The following is a 19,719-nucleotide window of genomic DNA, read 5'->3' as shown; positions in this document are numbered from 1 at the left end:
GTGACTAGTTCTTGCTAAAACTGGACAATCAAATTTTCAGAAGAGCTAAAAAGCATCCCTAAAGTGTCCTGCTAATCCATGTAGCAGTTTACCCATGAATGGACTTTTCTTTGACAGTAACACTTGTTTTGTTAATGGAGATATTTTAAAAAAGATTTTATTTGAGAGAGAGAGAGAGAGTGCACATGAGCAGGGCAGGGGAGGGCAGAGGGAAATGGAGAAGCAGACTCCCTGCTGAGTATGGAGCCCCACCCATGGCTCAATCCCAGGACTCTGGGATCATGACTTGAGCTAAAGGCAGACACTTAACTGATTGAGCCACCCAGGTGCCCCAGGATTTTTTTTCTAACTAGGCTCCAATGTGGGGCTTGAACTCAGGACTCTGAGATCAAGCAAGACCTGAGTTGAGATCAAGAGTTAGCTGCTCAACCAACTGAGCCACCCAGGCACCATGGGAATTTTTTTTTTAATTATGAATTTAGGCCATAAAGTTCTCATATTAATCATGAATATATTTGATAGTTCTTAGAGCTTTCTGAATTCCTGTTTCTATATGTTTGTATATACTTTACTCTAGGCAGCCTGTCTGAATCTTTCCATCCCAACTTAAGTCCCACCTCCTGGGTGGAGAGTAGTGATTAGCATCTATTGCTGTTACTCCGTGCCTGGAGCTGTACTGATGTTTTACTCATGCTCTCTTACTTAATTCTCCTAGTAATGCTATGAGATAATGGAATAGAGTTACTCCCACTTCACAGATGAGAAAACTGAGGTAGCATGGCTTATATCTCAGTCCCTCAGAGCTAGTGAGGATTCAAGCTCAAGTTCTAAATGCCATGCTTTCTTAAAGCCCTAACTGCCCCTCACCATGGACTATATGCCCTGCCTTCCCCCTCACCATGACCTCTTAGCCTGAACTCATATAGCCTAGTGTCTGCATCATTTATTACAGAGCCCCATGTCTCCCTTACCATCTGGCCTGCTGACTTGCATATAGCAGTTGCTGAAGGAATGTTTGTTGGGGAAAGAGTTATTTTCTTTTTTTGCAGCAGAGAGGGAATGCTTATTTAAGTTTGTGCGCCAGGGATGTGAGCTCTGAAGGAGATCTGTTTCCAGTATTCTTTTAAAATGCCAGCTTTAGGGGATCCCTGGGTGGCGCAGCGGTTTGCGCCTGCCTTTGGCCCAGGGCGCGATTCTGGAGACCCGGGATCGAATCCCACATCGGGCTTCCGGTGCATGGAGCCTGCTTCTCCCTCTGCCTGTGTCTCTGCCTCTCTCTCTCTCTGTGACTATCATAAATAAATAAAAATTAAAAAAAAATGCCAGTTTTATAGTATCTTTGACATCATCTAATTTTCAATTAGAGAAAAATCTATGTGAAAGTCAACTTATAGTGCGTATAGTGTTTTAATTTATTAGTATTGGAATGATTTGAGATTATTCTTTTTGATGAAGGTGGTTGTCTTACATTTCATCTAAAGATGGACACCTGCTACTAGCAGTGTTTTCTACTAAGTAGAGCGAGGGGTATAGAAACAAATGAAGCAATGATCTGCCCTTGGAGACTCAGTTTATTTGGTAAAACAAGAGCGTAGACGACTATTACGGGCAAAGAACAAAGCAAAACAAAACAGAAAAGTGGTTGAATAGGGCAGTAAACTCTTAAGTAACTCTCTCATAACTTTTTATGTGTGATATCTTGATAACTTATAATGTTAAGCTTCAATCATCATTGTGATATTAAATTATTATACATGTCTTTACAGCAAGTTTATTTCTGATCGCGAAAGTAGAAGAAGTCTCACCAACAGCCATTTGGAAAAAAAGAAATGTGATGAATATGTAAGTGTCATCATAATAAAGTATGCTTATTTGTTTTAATCACATAAATTGGGACAGATGTTTTTAATTCGTGTAGCATAATATCCAAAGTACAGCTATTTATATTCACCAGGGTATTCCTCTGATCCTGTGTATTTTCTCCCAAAACCCATTTTAGAAAATAAATAACTAGACCACTAAGGAAGTATTTCTTGAATTTTATTTCTCCACTGGTTCCTAATAGTGCTTTAAAGACTTTGGCATGAGGTACTTTCTTGGGGACTGTTGTGCTTATGTGTGTCTCTTTGTTTAGATTCCAGGAACAACGTCCTTAGGAATGTCTGTTTTTAACCTAAGCAACGCCATTATGGGCAGTGGGATTTTGGGACTCGCCTTTGCCCTGGCAAACACCGGAATCCTACTTTTTCTGTGAGTTTTGATACTACAATACTTTCCATTTTAAAACTGTATTTTCTGTATGTTTTTGATCATATATGGAAGAAATTGGAAGTATTTCCGAATATTTCTTTTTATGTTTTTAGTAATTTGGTGAAGTCACGAGTACATACTTTTATATTATTTGTTGGAATGATTTTCCAAGTTGCGTCTAATGTTTATAAGAAAGTGGAAAAGAGGAAATCTTTTTATTTATCAAAAATACCAAAATAAGCCTTTATAAAAAGGATTAAAAGATTTCATAATAGCACTTTTGGTATTTTTGGATTCCTTACCTGTCACTTTAAATATCAGCTAAAAGGTCAAAATATTTAGAGGTGTTTAATCCAGCCACTCACCACTTTGGTATTTGGATTGCAATGGAACATGTACCATATCCAAGGGTAATTGCAAATTTGTTTATAATAAATAGCCAAGAAGCACAGACAAGAAATTAGCATGTACTTTTCCTCTGAGAGTTAGTTAAAAGAAAATAGGCAATTTTGTTTTATATAACTTTTTCTCGCAGTGTTGAATGGGACTTTCTGCAGATGTACAGAGGGCTTATTTTCAGTTGGACCAAGGTGAAAACAGATCCTAGAATTGATGCCAGGAAAATGCTCACCCAGCCTGATTCCCCTCTCAAACCTCATGGAGTATTAGTGGTGTTTTGCCTGATAAGGCAAGGAGGAAATTCTCTCCTCCAGCCTTTTCCCGCATGACTACACTCACGTTCTTCATTGGCCTCACTCACTAGTCTTCATTGCTGGATTGTTTAGATGAAAGCATCATTTCCTTGGAAGCAGTGACTGAAGTGGCTAGTACTCCTACAAATTGTGTATGTTCCTTTAGAAAGACTTAGAAAACTGTGATGAAAGTACATTGGTACCCATTCCATTACTCAGGGATCAGTGATGTCCATCCATGATGTGCCGTATTGGTCAGTAGTGCTAGGGATTAAAATTCTTCCTCTTATGTGTAAACCCACTAGATACCTCCTTTCTAGAATTAAAACTCTGTGATAGGACAGTGAATTCAATACATTTCCTCCTCATTGTCCGCCCAACTCAGTAAACCCAACTGTAGCCTCTTCTCTTTATTGTGCTGGGTGGATCATTCTATATGGTCTTTCTGTTTACGTGTATCTTGAGCCAAGTGCTAGGTTTTAGGGTAAAATCATGGAGTTGGACAAAATATTTCTATGGTGACTCTATGTGTGGATCTCTGAGGATACCTGAGGGTTTGTTGCACTTGTGATTTTCAGAGCAGTGGCCAGGGACACCTAACTGCTAGTCCCAGCCCTTCTAAATGGCTGTGTAGTCTTAAGCAAGTTACTTTTCCACTCTGAGCTGCACTTATCTACTCTGTAAAACAAGAAAATTGCACTAGAAAAATCTCAGAACCCCGCCAACCTTTGAAACCCTATGGTTCTGTGACTGTTTTCAGTTTTTCTAAAGTTGGAAATATGTTCAGTTCAGAAATGTGTTTTCCATTAATTTTTTTCAGTTATTGCATTATATCAAGTAGTTAGTTCTATGTTAACATAGTAAGAGTCAATTCTTTGAGGATGGTAATGACAGTAACTCTTGTAGCTCTTACTTTGTACCAGGTACTACTCGAAGTGTTTTATGCTGAATCCTTGCAAATCTCTGAGATAGGTACTAATGTTAGCTCCCCACTTTACAGATAAGAGAACTGGGGTAGAGGGAACAGATTTTCATTGTGGAGTCTCTCCTTGTCACATTCTGGGAATCCCCTTCACCTCTTTTCTCGGCTAGATCCCTATTCCCTGTATTCCACTTCTTCCTTTTTCTGGATTTACTTCCTTGTATTATTGCTGAGAAAGGATAAATAGAAATAAGTTTTTTTTTCAAGACCTTCATGTCTGCACAATGTTTTTATTCTACCTTCACCTTTGATTGGTAGCTCGGCTGGATATGGAACTCTATATTGGCAATAATTTTCCTCCAGAATTTGAAGGTATTACTCTAATGTTTTCTGGTTTCTTCTGTTTTGAAGTCCTGTATCCTTCTGATTCCTGCTCTTTCTTATACAGCCAGTGGTTTTGTTTTGTTCCATTTTGTTTCTGGAAATTTGTTTCTGGAAATTTGTTTCTAGAAATTTGTCCCCCATGTTCTGCAGTGTTACAGTGATGTGTCTTTTTTTTTTTTTAAGATATTATTTATTTATTCATGAGAGACAGAGAGAGAGGCAGAGGCATAGGCAGAGGGAGAAGCAGGCTCCCTGCAAGGAGCCTGATGCAGGACTCAATCCCAGGACCCCAGGATCATGCCCTGAGCTGAAGGCAGACACTCAACCACTGAGCCACCCAGGCACCCCTACAGTGATGTGTCTTAATGTGGGTCTTTATCATCTATTGTGTCAGGCATGTGTGCCTCCTTTTCTTTTAGAAGTTCGGGGACTGCTTCTCCCTCTGCCTATGTCTCTGCCTCTCCTGAATAAATAAGTAAAATCTTAAAAAAAAAAAAAAAGTAGTTTGGGGACATTCTCTTACACATTATTGTGTTAATGAATTCCTTCTTCCTCTTTTCCTTTTCTCTGTTTCTGGAACTGCTCCCCAGATTCTGGACCTTCTGGACTAGTCCTCTAATTTTTATTCTTTATTTTCATTTCTATGATTTTTCACTATAGCTTCTGGGATATGTCCTCAATTTCCCCCAGCTCTTTACTGAATGCTTTATTTCTATTATTATTGTTTTATTTATAGGAGCTTTTAAAGATTCTTGGAATATTCCTTTTTATATTATATTATTTTGTTTTTTGATGTCAGTGTTTTCTCTAAGGCTTCTAGTGAATTTCAAGCATAATGTGGAAAGAAGAACATAAAAGATTCCCATGTTCCCTTCATCCCATGGCCTTTCTTGTTTAATCATCCCCCTCACCTGGTTTGTCTTGAAGCAAATCCTAGCTCTAATATTATTTCATCCATAAATATCTCTGTATATGTCTCATTTAAAATATAAGGTTTACTAAAACAGAACCATAATATGTCACAACTAAAAAATCAGTTCCTTAATGTCATCAAATATCTGAATAATATTTGGATTGCCTATCTATCTCATTAAAAAGAACAACTGGGTTTTCCAAATCAGTACTCAAATAAGGTCCATACAGTACAATTGGTTGATGTGTGTTTTAATCTCTTTTAGTCTATAGACTAAAGACTTCCCCACTTCTCTTTCTCCTTTTTTTGTATACAGTTTAGTTGTTAAAGAAACTGGGCCATTTGTCCTCTAGAGTTTTCCACAGCCTAAATTCTGCTGAATTCAGTATCTCTCTGGTGCAAGTTGATTTTTTGTTTGCTTTGGACATTATCTTTCATTTTGTAGAATCTTTCCTCAGATGTCAAGTGGTCCTTCTTTGTTATATTCAAAAGTAAGGGATGAGGAAAACAAGATTAATTTAGGCCTGCTACAGGTGGGTGGGGCTTGTTGGCAATAACTTCATTTAAGGTGTTGTCAGCAGCCCTTTTCTTTTTTTCCTTTCTTTCTTTCTTTCTTTCTTTCTTTCTTTTTTTTTGCACCTTTCTTTCTTTCTTTTTTTTTTTTTGTCAGCAGCCCTTTTCTTTTTTTCTTTCTTTTTTTTTTCTGTCAGCACCTTTCTTTTCTTTCTTTCTTTTCTTTTTTTTTTTTGTCAGCAGCCCTTTTCTTTTTTTCTTTCTTTCTTTTTTTTTTTTTTTTCTGTCAGCAGCCCTTTTCTTGGGGAACTACCAGTGTCAGTTACTCTTTGGCTGTTTGGAGCACCCAGGGTCTTCCAGTCACCTGTCCAGAGGGGCTGAGCATTGCTGCCGTCTTTCTGGGAACCAAGTTGGGGGAAAGGTTTGGGGTGAATATCTCAGTTGCATGTGTTCACCAAATCCCAGTTTTCCTGACAGTACCTACCCCCCCCATAAGTTGTGCTGAGTCCCTCACCTAGAGACCTATATTTGGCACTTTCCAGAGAATGTATCTTCAGATAGATATCTTTTGCTAGGTGGGGGATGAGCAATGACTCAACTTTACGGAATAGGTGCCTGGTCTGAGGAATCTAGCTATTTCTTGAAGATCCTCTGTATTTTAGCTCATCCCTTCCATTGTTCCCTACTTCCAGTAACGCCACCAGGGCCTTTTGGGAATTCTGTGGTCTTGGCTTTCTCCACTGCCAATTTAAGGTTCAGCTTTGTCTGCTTTCTAGTTCTGAAATTTTGTGATTCTTGGCTCTTCTTGTGTTCTTAGGAGGGAGCAGGAGCAAGTTCTTATATTCAATCTACCATTCCTAGGATTCAGTTGATTTTTAATTATAGTGATTCAGGGATAATTGATCTCTTATCTCATGACTCTTCAGGTTCTGACTGAAGCAAATAATTGGATAAACTTGACTCTTCAGTTGCAGGAAGACTTCCCTGTATAAAACTCTCATAAATTATTTGGTTATTTGCAAGATGCATGAGTAGCAAGCACAACACACCAAATCACCAGGTGAAAGCTCATAAGGTAGTTGTATAAAGACCCAAACTTATAAGCTTTTCACAAAATGTTGAAATCTCCTACCTTAGAACAAGGACTCACTCTGTGTGTTGTAAAACCAGCTGCTCCTACAGCTGCTCAAAGCCAAGAAGCAGTTGGCAGGATCAAGATATTTCATCTGGTACAGGGCCCTGTTCCAGACTCATATTAGCCAACCCGAAAAAGAGTACAAGCTTGTCCAAGCTTCTTTAGAAAAGCAGCTGGGAAGGCTCCTCTGAGTCTCCCTGAGGCTGGGTGCGGAGCTCCTCGCTCGGGTCATCTGAAAACTTGCGGGAGTGATTTCTTTTTCTTGGATGAATGTGGGGCTCATTTTTTTGACCTAACCATAATGGCTGTCATCCCTGTTTAATACACATATGATTCAGTTGGATTCAGTGAACTCTGCCCCATTGGAAAAATGCAGTTAGGTTTTGTATTTTCCTGAATTCTGAAGCCCATCTTAGGAAGAGGAAGTACGGGAATGGGAATCTCAGCTTACAGCTCTTCTGACAGTATGTGTTCTCCGTTAGAAACAAAATAGGGCTATACCCTGAGGCAGCAGTTTTGGGATGTGCTGAGGTACAAATTTCTCAGGGTAAAATGCACCCTAAGATATGGGATCCCAGGAAAAGGCAGTGGGTGCTAAAAACTCTTCTACTCTAGCTCTTTCTTCTATCACTGATTTTTTTTTTTACATAGCTTCTCTGTAACTCCATCATGGCCATAGTGGCATTAACAGTAAATATTGGTAGGGTGTCTGGATGGCTCAGTGGGTTAAGCGTCAAATGTCTGATTTTGGCTCAGGTTGCGATCTCAGGGTCTCAGTGATTGAACCCGGACTAGGGCTGTGCACTAGATGTGGAGCCTGCTTAAGATTCTCTCTCTCCCTCTTGCTCAGCCCCTCCCCCCCAAAAAAAGAAAAGAAGAGAAAAGTAAATATTGGCATGGAAGAATGGTGGGTTTTGTTTTGTTTTTTTATTTCACCTTACCATCTGCCCCAAGCCGGCCTGAAACAGGGAAGTTACATTTCTAAAGGTATCTATTAAAGGTATGCATTTTATAGAAAATGAATGTCTTTAGAATGTATAATTTCTTCGTAGTAGCAAGTAAATGAGAGGCTTATTAAACAATGTCAAATATGGAAAGCAATAAATGCTTTATATTTTTCCATAACTTCTTAGCAGTTATCATCGTTTATTATTACTTTAATAATATAGTCCTTAAGTGTAAAACCATGAAAAAGGAGAAAGTAATTGATGATACTTCTGAGAGTTCAAAAGATATGATCATTTATCGTAAACACTGAGCTTATAAACCATCTGTTTGAAATGATAATTGTGAAATAACATAACAATCTATATAGATTGTTTAAATTTTATTTTGGTTTAAATTTTATTTTGGTTGATGACCATTCCAGAGTCTCTCATTTTTTGAGTTTTTGAATTTTTTGTCTCGTTTGGCATTTTTTATGTCACTTGGTTGTGAGGATAAAAAGATAATATAGCTAAAGACACACTTTGAAAAGTGGTATGCAAGAAGACATTTATTAATTAGTATCAATCCCATAGGGCTGCCGTGAGAGTGTGTGTGTGTGTGTGTGTGTGTGTGTGTGTATGACAGAGAAAGAGTGAGTGTGTGCATGTGAGAAAGAGAGAGATGAAGGGAACACCAGTAGTGCCTGGTATATAATAGCACTATATAGTACGTGTTGCTGAAGTATTAATTAGGTAGTCACTAAATAATGGTTAACATTTATTGAACAGTAATTATATATGTCATATATCTCATTTAATCTCCATCAACAGGGCAGCCCAGGTGGCTCAGTGGTTTAGCGCCGCCTTCAACCCAGGGCGTGATCCTGGAGACCTGGGATTGAGTCCCATGTCTGGCTCCCTGCATGGAGCCTGCTTCTCTCTCGGCCTGTGTCTCTGCCTCTCTCTCTCTCTCTCATGTCTTTCATGAATAAATAAATAAAATCTTTAAAAATAATAATAATAATCTCCATCAACACTATGAAGTATTAGCTCCATTTTACAGATGAAGTAACTGAGGCTTAATAACAACTTAGCAAGGTGGAGAGCCAGAGTTCCATTCAGGCTTTTTTTGACCCTAGAACCTGTGTAATCTAAAACACTATACTGCTTTTCAGAAACCAAATTTGCATAATTAATATACATCATGAGAGAAATTTTATTCTTATCAATAGATACTTGCAAGTTAATATTTTAGCTTTAAAAATCGCCTTGTATAATCATCAGTATTCCTGGGCTATTTTACTACTTTTTACCACCCTTATTGTAAAGGAAATAGTTTTGGAATATCAAGTGCATTAAATTGTAGCTCAGGGGTAGCCAAGTTTCTGGTCACAGCCAATGAAATATATGCCTAAAATATGTCATAAAATTAATAAACATTCTGAACTTCTTTGTACGTGTCATATCTACATCTGACTTGGCCTTATGTGCTCTTAAGACTCCTTACTGTCTTTGTGAGCCCTTGGATTTAATTCCTTCCAAAGATTTAACTAAATTATTGTTATTAAGAATTAAAAACCAAGTACTAGCAAAGTCAGATAATACCAAGTCCATTATGAGAGAATTGGTTAAATAATCATAGTAGTTCCATAAAGTAGAATATTACATGACTATTTAGAAGAGCATACTGGGGGTACCTGGGTGGCTTGATTGGTTAAACATCTGCCTTCAGCTCAGGTCATGATCTCAGGGTCCTGGGATCGAGTCCCACATCAGGCTCCCTGCTCAGCGGGGATTCTGCTTCTCCCTCTGCCCCTCACCCCACTAGTGTTCTTATTCTCTCTCAAATAAATAAAAATCTTTAAAAATAAAAAAGCAAACTGGATTTCTATGTAGTGGTATGGAAAAACTTCCCAGGAATAATATTATGTGGAAAAACCTGAATGTTAAGTGGAAATGAGCAAGGAGGGAGGTTGTGTGTAAATGCATATACCCTACACAAGTAAGCTGTTGACAGTGGTTACTTTTGGAGAGTGACACAGGGACTGGGGTGCAAAGTTTACACTCTCTGTATTATCTTTGCTACCATGTGTTTTTAGGGGAGGAAACTAATTTAAAAAACATTTTTTTAGGGAATTTAAGACCTATGCAGTAAGACTTTCCCCCTCTTACAGAAAACTTGAGGAAGAACAGATTTTCAGTATTGATATTTAAGACCATAAGAGTGAAAATAAGCAGTTGGTGCTGTGCCACCTGTTCCAAACTATATTTTCAACCCCATCTCCCTTCTGATAGCCTCTGCTTGAGCCAGGCAACCTCTTTCTCTTCTGTAAAGGCCTCCTGCCCCGTCCTTGTCACCCTGGCCTTTCCCCTTCCTTATTCCTACAGGCCTCTGGGCTTCTGAATCGGATGCCATCTCCAGAAATGTTTCCCCATCCTCCCAGGTACAAGAGAGGCTCTCTCTCTCTCTCCTTTCTCCTTTCTTAACCTTTCCAATAACAAGTATTATGTCCATTAATTATGCATTTATTTTGCCTTCCCTATTGAACTCTGAGTCCTACAAGGAGCAAGATTAATGTCTAATTCTTCCTTTTTCGAGTCATCCCCCCTGCCCCAATAAGATCTAGAACGGTTGCTTGCATCTAGGTGATTCTCAATAAAGTTTCATTGAAATGAGTGAATTAATTAGATTTAGCAAACACCAAAACAGGGCTTAAGGGCAAAGCGATGGCTTTCATAATGTTGTAACCTTCTCACAGGGCAAATACCAATAGAAAGGTTTGGCTCACTCTCAAAGTTTAAGTGGGCTATGGGAGCTGTAATGATAATAACCAGGTTAGCACAGGACTCACTACCAAGTGGTTACTTGGTTACTTTCCGGGGAATGCCTCCTTCATTTGAAAAGTCTAAATAGTTCAGAGCCTATTAAATCCTGTAAGAGGTTAGTATTACATTGCTAAATGGGCATTTGTTGTTAAATTGCTACTTGCAAAAAGGACAGTAATTGTCATTTTCAGTTTAGAGCAATTACTTTCACTTTGTGGTGAATTGTTTGCTTCAATTGTAGGTGAATTCTGTCTCCCTTTTTCTTAATATTTATCTCAGTGGACCATTTATCATTATCCTACCACCAAAAAGATGCAACACTGTATTACCTATAATGACACTGTTTACAAACATACCAGTAAATAGCCATGTCAGTGAGGGTCAACCTAGAATATAAAGATCTCTGTAAAGCAAGACGAGACTAAGCAAGGGCCTTCTCTCTTTAAATTCAGTGTTTTACAGTTGAGCCTACATAAGGGGAAGATAGAAATGGAATTAGGACCACAGTTCCATCAACACATTGCCCTAAGTTCTGTTTGTATCTTGTAGGTATTTGATCATTATTATCCTGTCCCCCAAAATGGGCTTCTTATGATATCAAGAGGTTTGTATTCTTAAATAATCGCCTCAGTATAGCTCTAAAGTCTAACATTTTCTCAGCAAATTCTACTAGATTGGAGTGAGATTGCAGTGTACCTTCGCCAGTATGTACTCTGCATGTTCTTGAACTCTCCTTGCTTCATTACTTCATATATATTCTGAAAAGTTTGAATCACGCCCACCAAGATGATAATTTTGCTCTTAGCAGTAACAAAGATGGTCTGTGTGATATTTATCAAGTTATTCCTCATAAATGTTAAGTTGTCTTTCTCTGTGGGCTCCTAAGCAGGCAGTTCTTTGCTTCCTGAGGAAAGACCAAACTGGATCTTGTGATCTAAAAAACCATGCGATTAAAGAGGAAGTCAGTAGGGAAACCCGACGCTTCCGGTGATCCTAGGAGGTCCAGGAGTATAGACACATTCATCTTCTCTTTCTTGTCAATCAGTTAGTTGTTTTTAAAATTCTTTGAGTCATCATCACTGTTCCTTAGAAATGATCTGAAGAGAAAATTGTTGTCCTTTAGCTGGCAGCAAAAATCATTGGCATCAGAGTCTCTTGTTTGGGAATAATAATAATACTGGAAGGGAAGAAATGGCACATTCAGGCTTGCCAACATTTGAGATACATGTAAAAAGGACAGTGGCAGTGCCATTGAACTCTATTGAAATTCACTGGATTAAGAAGCTTTTCAGAAATAGGGAAATAGGAAAATGGTTCGTGTTGTGCTAAAAATGAGTGCCTATTTTGTAAACGAAGAGGGTTGGCAAGCGTAGGAGATGAGTCCCACCCATTGTTTTTAAAAGTTGAGCAGTTACGCTTAGTTGGGTGAGTCATCTAAGATGTGTCTGATAAGGGGTTCCAAGAAGGCAGTTCTCATGGCCCCAGAAAGGCGGGCGAGTGTGTGCACCGAGTGCATGCACAAGAGCATGTGCAGGGAGTATATGCTCAGTCCTTTGTATACCGAATTGCATCCGGTGCAATTCGGATCGTGGTCGTGCTACCCAAGGACAACAGCATGGCCTCCGTTTTGGAGCATTGTGTCTTTCTTAGCCAGCAAGAACCAACTTAACTATACTGTCTAAGGTTTTGCCATCATTCAGCCTCCATGATGATGCATGGAGGCCTCCTTTTCGTTCACTCTACTGGGTTGCAGCAGGCCAGGTGCATATCAGCACAGTAGGTCAGTATAGTCCAGAAATTTGGATTTTCAGGGTTGACTTGAATTTTTATTGCTCACAGAGTGGTAGTTGGTTTAGTAGAGTGGGAAACTGCCCTCATGTGGGCCAGTTAGTTGTGCCTTGTTCTATAGCCACAGGCTTCACTTCACTTTGGGTACATGGTATCAGTGATCTACATCTATATATCAGGGGTTCGCAAACTACAGCGTACCGACCGAAACCACCTGTAACCTCTTTTGGTATGGTTTGTTAGCTGGGAAAAGCTTTTATTTTTTTAAAGAGTTAGAAAAAAAGATGTTATAAAGTGTACATGTTTCATGGGATCTTTATAACAATTCTATGTAACATCCCTAATTTATAGGTAAGGAAACTAAGATTCACAGTGGCTAAGGGACTTGCGAGGACGACACTGTGATTGGTGGTGGGATGAGGGAAGGGAGGGCAACAAGCCCATGGTGTAGTCCTCCTAAACTCTTCCATCTCTTTTTAAATGTGCATTGTTACCATGGAAACAGAGTAGGAAAATATGAATGAAGCCCCAGCTCCATCATTCCTGCTGGAGTGAAAGTCCGAAATACTCACCAAGAACAGCATACTCCCTTATTTAATGGTTACATGGAATTTTTCTGTCATCTTAAGAGTGTGATAAAGGAGGGCATCATTTTCAAAGGTAAGGATCTAGGTTTGAGGGGAAAGGAAGCCAGTTATTCTTGTGGAGTAGAAGAAGAGGAAGGAGGACATGTCAAGAGTTATAAATGGAATGCCCGCAAAACCCACAGCCCTCTGCCAACGACTATAGGCAAAAACAGGAAGTGGTGGTGGCGCATGGCTTTCTTTCTTACCAGTACAACTTCCTCATTTATAGTCAAGTCCCCTCCTAACCTCACAAAGTATCAACTAAATTGATAAATTCTAGTTCTGTCTGCATACCTTTGTAAGTACTTCTTTCTTTTTAAGATTATACCAGATATTATTTGGCTTGGTCATCAGTGAGGCATATTTCTTTCATTAGACAAATTGACACACGTAACCAGCAGTGAGGGCGGTTTAAGAGCAGCTTCATACTAGAAAATTTAGATTGACCTACAAGGAAAGAAATGGAAGGAATTGTACAAATAATTGATCCCTGCCTCTTCCCAGCTCAGCATTTTAAAACCATCCCTTTCACTCTCTAGTTTAATGTGTAAATATTACAAATAACTGCATGCTACTAGGTCCTGGTGTGCTGGTCCTCTGACCCCCAGAATGTTGAAATCTAATCATGATCTAGTGACTAGGAAGTGCACTTTGGAACTGAATAATTATATGTTTCTGCTCCTTTCTTTAAGTATTTGGTGAGATCTTTCAAGGAAATAGGGACTACATTAATGATTTTGAGGTTTAAACAGATGCAACTCTTAACCGCTCCCCCCGCGAAAGGAAGATTTGAAACAATACTACCGTCATTTGAAAGGTTCTTTTCATTTTCATTTTAATAATATTATTGTAAAAGTAAAATAATCATTAAAGACCATTTCGAAAATGCAAAAAATAAATGAAGTATAAATAAATCACTCAGTGTTACAACAGGCTCTGTTAGCATTATGATGTATTTCATTCTAAGTTGTTTGTCTCCTGCAAGGTTTTCCTTTTTACACTGTCATTCCTCTGTGGACATTTGACTTTGGCAGACAATAGAGCATGGGTGGGTAAGGTCTTTGGAGTCAGATTGTGAGGGTTTGAGGGCTTTTTTTTTTTTTTTTTTTTTAAGATTTATTTATTCAGGGCAGCCCAAGTGGCTCAGCGGTTTAGAGCCGCCTTCAGCCCAGGGCATGATCCTGGAGACCCAGGATTGAGTCCCATGTCAGGCTCCCTGCATAGAGCCTGCTTCTCCCTCTGCCTGTGTCTCTGCCTCTCTCTCTCTCTCTCTCTCTCTCTCTCTGTGTCTCATGAATAAATAAATAAAATCTTAAAAAAAAAGATTTATTTATTCATGAGAGATATACAGAGAGGCAGAGACATAGGCAGAGGGAGAAGTAGGTCTCCTGCAGGGAGCCCAATGTGGGACTGGATCCCAGGACCCCGGGATCACGTCCTGAGCCGAAGATAGACACTCAGCCACTGAGCCGCCCAGGCATCCCGGGTTTGAGGGTTCTCATGCTAACTGTGTGACCTTAGACAAAATACTTAATCTCTCTGAACTTCAATTTCCTTATCTGTAAAATAGTAATAGTACTACTTATAAGTGAAATATTTTAAAAAGTGCTTAGTGTGGGCCTGATATAGTGAAAATGCCCCAAATTTACTAGTAATAATGATCAACTTGTGTTTTGTTAATTATATTGAGTTCTCATTAAAGTCAATTAAAGTTCTAGGAAATGGATTTGTATGTAAAAGAGAATTTTACATTTTCCAAAATATTTAAAATTTTCTTATGGGTTAGGGATTCAGAACACCTGGTCCCTCTCTCCTCACTTTCAGGCACGTCTCCTTCCATTTGAGCTCTCATTAAATAGATAATTCTTTCTCTGGTTGCCGTTCTTCTCCACTTAAGCCTCCTAGTGGTATGGCTGCCCTGGGCCAGGAATCATGCTGCACCATCCTGCCTCTGCAGTTACCCTCCAGATATCCTACTTCTGACCACAATGCCCTCCACTTCCAGGCTCCTTCCTCAGGTACTCCCACTGGGTCTCTCCTCCAATGTCATGGAGAACCATTGTCTCTGAGAACCTCACAGAGAAGCACACTTCCTTCCCTGTCCAGCTTAGATGTCACTGCCCTTCACTTGAAAACCCCCTCTCTTTCCCACACCCTAAAATTCCCTTCTCCACTGGTTCTCTGTCACACTGGCTGGAAACCACCCCCGAATCTGAGCTCTTCAACCCACACAGATGGGTAACTCTTTCAAAGTCCTCCACCCTGCCCAGCCCTCCCTTCATCCCCAGCTAGCGCTCTGCTCTCTGCAGCAGTGTTTTTAAATCTTTACTCACTTCACATAGATATTTCCCTTTGGAGGAGTTGGTGGGGAGGGGATGGAAAAGTGGAGAGAGTTAGTGTAAAAAAGTGGAGGGGGAAAGACAGGAAGGTGGACACAGCTTGGAAAGGTAGGAAAAAGGGAAGAGGTAGAGGAGAGTAAGAGAGAGGCCAGTAACAGAGAAGGACTGGAGGAAGATGGTTGGCCAGAAAACAATATGTTCCTTACAGTTTGTCCAATTCCCTTGTCCTGGAGTTTTAAGATTTCTTATACATATTTTGCCTTGACCAGCTTATATGTGTCTGAGTTGTGGAGGGAGGGGCTGTAGATTGGTGGGAGATGATGGTAGATAAAAACGAGACTAGTAATAAAGATTACTTTTCCTCTAGTGCAGGGAGTTTTTCTATGGACTATTCTAATCATGAGGGTGTTAAAAGTTTTATACTTTTAACTGGATTTAAAAGAGGAAGAAGTGTATAGTGTGGTGAGCCTCAGATCCCTTTTGGAAGGAAAGAGACGTGGCTGGGGTGGGGGAGGGATGTAGCATTGGAAATAATTTTATTTATTTTAGAGAGAGGGAGAGAGAGAGAGAAAGAGAGGGAGAGAGAGCACACACATAAGCCGGGGTGTGGGAATCAGAGGACCTCAGGACCATGACCTGAGCTGAAGGCAGATGCTTCACCAACTGAGCCCCCCCCCACCAAGGCGCCCCTAATTTTAGAATATATATGTTGGTGAGGTATATAATGCCCTAATACCCTGAGGAAGTTGACCAAAGGAAGTCGACTGGACCTCACATTCATACTGAGAGCCGGTCAGCATCCCACAGGAGTGATAATGCTCCAGCTGTAAATGCTTCCCTTCACTGCAGTCCCGCCTGGACAGCATGGGGTGCATGTCATAGGTAGTCACACTGTGATGTTGGCTTGGCACCCCACCCACAGTGTGGCAGGCAATGTGGCACAGCAGTTGTGAGAAACAGAAACATCGAGACATATGTGTCGCAGTGCCTATGCTTGCGGCTTTAAGTCCTTGCTGCTCCAGATGTGGCCCGTGGAGCAGCAGCATCCACGATACCTGGGGGCTTGTGAGAAATGCGGCGTCTCGGGTCCCACCCCAGATCTACTGAATTAGAATCTCCAATTTAACAAGATCCTAAGGAGATTCGGATATATCATTAAACTTTGAGGGCAGCTGCTTTAAACTTTGGCAGGGAGAGCACAGGGAGAGTCATGCAGGGAAGGTTGGGAAGGGTTCTCTTATTTTTTTTTAAGAGGAATGGGTCCAGGAGGAGTTGAAAGCACTCACCTGCATGGCAGCCCCGAACACCCCCATCCGAACACCCCCATGGAATCTATTTCTGGATCCACAGCGGTGACTGCTGCTTCATCTCTACCTCTTTCAAGGGCTCCGATGGATGCTGGGTGGGGAGTATGTCATATGATTGCTTGTTATTTAGCGAGACTTAAAAGATAGTCTCCTCATCCTTGAAGCAATGTGGAGTTGGTCTTTTTTTTTTTTTTTTTGAGGCATAATTTATATACAATAAAATTCTCCAGTTTAAAGGATAGGATTTGATGTTTGTCCAGATACAGTTGTGAAATCACCACCACAATCATGGCATAGAACATTTCAATTACTGGGGTGCTGGGTGACTCACTCGGTCCATTAAGTGTCTGACTCTTGATCTCAGGGTCGTGAGTTTAAGCCCCTGTAGCCCAGTGTGGAGCCTACTTAAAAAACAAAATAAAACATTTCAATTGTCTTAAATGTTTGGTTCCATTTATTGTCACAGTTTTCCATTTGATTAGCATATAGTACTTTAAGAAATGAAATTTATTATAATGTTATCCATGTAATCTTTGGGTAAGTTATGGGAGAACAAAGAATTACAGTCTTACTGATGTGATTCGAAATAATAGCAAATAAATGTTTTTAAAACAGATGTTTACATGTTATTGCTTTAAGGTAGGAACCAAAATTTTCTTGCACCAAATACAGTAAATATATCTGGGACCACGGTCAGAAATATTTAAGAAATCATGAAGAGCAGGAGTATCACCAGTGGACTAGAAATGGGCAGATTTCATCCCAGCTTTCAGAAGTGGTAAAACATAGATCCCAAGCAATATTCAAAGGCAAATTCTTAAATAGCTTGTTTATATGCAAATACTGTAGAAAATATTGCTTCATAGTGGTCAATAGGGTTTTCCTAAATGGTTTTGCTAAACTAACTTCATTTTTTGAGATAATAGTGAACTAGTAGGTCACAGAACTGTCTTAGGCAGAATGTATTTTGATTTTAGCAAGACATTTGGCATAATCTTATATGATTTACAAATAAGATGCTAATATTCTGTAAATTCACTTATTTTTAGCCAAGAGTCTGCTATGTGCTTTGCTTGGTATTGTATGTAAATAGGCAAATAGGATGGGCCGTGACTCTGAATTAAACTGTCATGGCCTGTCCTACAGTCTAGTAACGGAGGAACATAATAAAGCAATGAAATAAAAAGATTCCTTTGGCTGTCAAGTGGAGGAAGGACTGGGCGGGGGGTGGGGGGGGGCGGGCAGGAAACAAGAAATAGAGATTACTACAGTTGCCCAGAAATTAGAAGTGATGGATTAGAGTAGTGGCAGTAGAGATGGAAAAAAAAATGCATATGGATTTAGGATCTATTTTGGAGGGAGAAGTAATAGGACACTTGTCAACGATTAGATATGAGGGATGAGAGAGTGGATAAAAGATCAAGGGTGACTTCCAGGTTTCTGGCTGGAGCAGTTGACTGGACTGGGAGCTTTTTTTAGATGGGGGTCTTGTTGTATTCAAAGTTTGTACCAGTGACTTGGATGAAGGCGAGTTCAAGATACAAAGCTTGATGAGACAGTTGATACATAAGTAAAAAGATCAACAATTTTAAAAGATATCATGAGACTGGAAAGATAAAATGTAATGGAAAAGTGCAGAATCTTTTCAAAAAAAGTACATGAGACAGAGCCAGGAAGAGTAGCCTAATAGCCGTTTCCAATAGAAGCTCAGTAAGAATCAGGTGTGGCTTGGCTGCTGTAAAAATGAACGCCAAAATAGGTTGCCTTCAAGGAAGCATGATGTCCAGCTCAAGTTAATAATCTTAACACGCTTTGCACTATTTGGACCAAAACCAATGTGATGGCATTTGCGTTTGGGGGCACACAGCCATGAAGGAGGATGGTTGAGGAACTGGACCATGACTAAGATGTAAAGAGCCTGAAACCTCCATCACAGGATGATAGCTGGGAGATTTGGAGAGATTTAGGTCAAAGGGCACAATGTTAAAATGAGCACCATCAGATGGACTATTTGGTGGAAGACGGTTTCCATTTCAAATAGATTCGAGTAGGTCCAAAGGGTGAAATGAGGACCCCGAGGATAGAAGAGCAGCAGTAGTTTCAGCTCAGCCTCTGTTCCCTATGTGTGACTCTTTCCAGAAACAGGATGGGGTGAGTGCCACATGTGTCCCCTGTGACACACTTCACAGACCTGGATGGATGCCTGTGTGTTGGATGGAGGAGCATGGAGCATTCCTGTGCTGGGTGGAAAGCTGGGCAGGGCAATGTTTAAAGGCCCCTCTCTGATCCTAGAGTCTAGAATTGAGGACTCTTTCTCCTCAGGGGACACAAACTCTCCAAGGATTGTCCCCGCACCACCTCTTTCAAGACGTTGCTGACATGCGAGGGTTCTCAGAAGTTCCTGACCACGTTCTTCACTAGAAAACTCTCCTGCTGCTGCTTCCCCAGTGCCCATGTCCAGATACATGTTCTGGATTCCCTTCTCTTCCGGGCAAAACCTAAGTCTGAAATAGCAACGCTTTGAGAGCTCAGATTCTATTGCAGAGGTTCAGTTGCCACCACAACACCTTTTTCAGCAGGCAGCTTTTGCTCTAACCACGTTAGAACTTGTAGTCAGTGATTAGAGGTGTGCAAGCAACCATGATGTCTGGATGAGATGAAAACCTGAATCACTCATCTTCCTCTTAGCACAGGAATACCTGCGTATATTTCTCTTCCAGCAAACCACAATAATATGTACAAATATCTAACTGGACAAAGAGAGGTACAGTAATGCTCAAGACAGGAGAAATGTTCAAATAAGTCATCACATTCTGGCAAAACATCCCTCCTGCTCCTTCTCTTTGATGTTATGTTTTGTGTCTTTGACATCCCTGGATCCCCTTAAACTACTCTAGGGTCATTGTAGCTGGTTAGACAACTTAGCACTTCGTTCTAAGAATCTAAACAAGGAGATGTACTTCCCTAAATTTTAATTCCATTGATATTACTAGGTCTTTTTCATAGCCTAAGGCCATCTTAAAATTTTATATCCGGATTTTACCTCTTATGACCTGCTAGAAAAAGCGTTTGCTGCATATGAGTTTTCAGTTTGTGGA

The 19,719-nt window shown here is 40.1% G+C and overlaps 1 protein-coding gene across 7 annotated transcripts in view; it reads left to right on the top strand.

Moving 5' to 3' along the window:
* The window catches only part of SLC38A1 (solute carrier family 38 member 1), a 69,724-nt gene that overhangs the window by 29,410 nt on the left and 20,595 nt on the right, over nucleotides 1-19,719 (top strand). For all 7 annotated transcript variants that reach the window (XR_008663565.1, XR_008663566.1, XM_055318662.1 and 4 more), the window contains 2 exons: nucleotides 1,767-1,842; nucleotides 2,135-2,250. Coding sequence is in view for 5 of the 7 variants with exons in the window: in XM_055318662.1 (XP_055174637.1) it covers nucleotides 1,767-1,842; nucleotides 2,135-2,250 (192 nt within the window). In the remaining 2 variants the exon portion in view is untranslated. The remainder of the gene's footprint in view (nucleotides 1-1,766; nucleotides 1,843-2,134; nucleotides 2,251-19,719) is intronic.

This window comes from Nyctereutes procyonoides, unplaced genomic scaffold, assembly GCF_905146905.1.
Source record: "Nyctereutes procyonoides isolate TBG_1078 unplaced genomic scaffold, NYPRO_anot_genome, whole genome shotgun sequence".
NCBI lineage: Eukaryota > Metazoa > Chordata > Mammalia > Carnivora > Canidae > Nyctereutes > Nyctereutes procyonoides.
The sequence above is the reverse complement of the archived record's forward strand: the minus strand, read 5'-3'. Positions and strand labels throughout refer to the sequence as shown.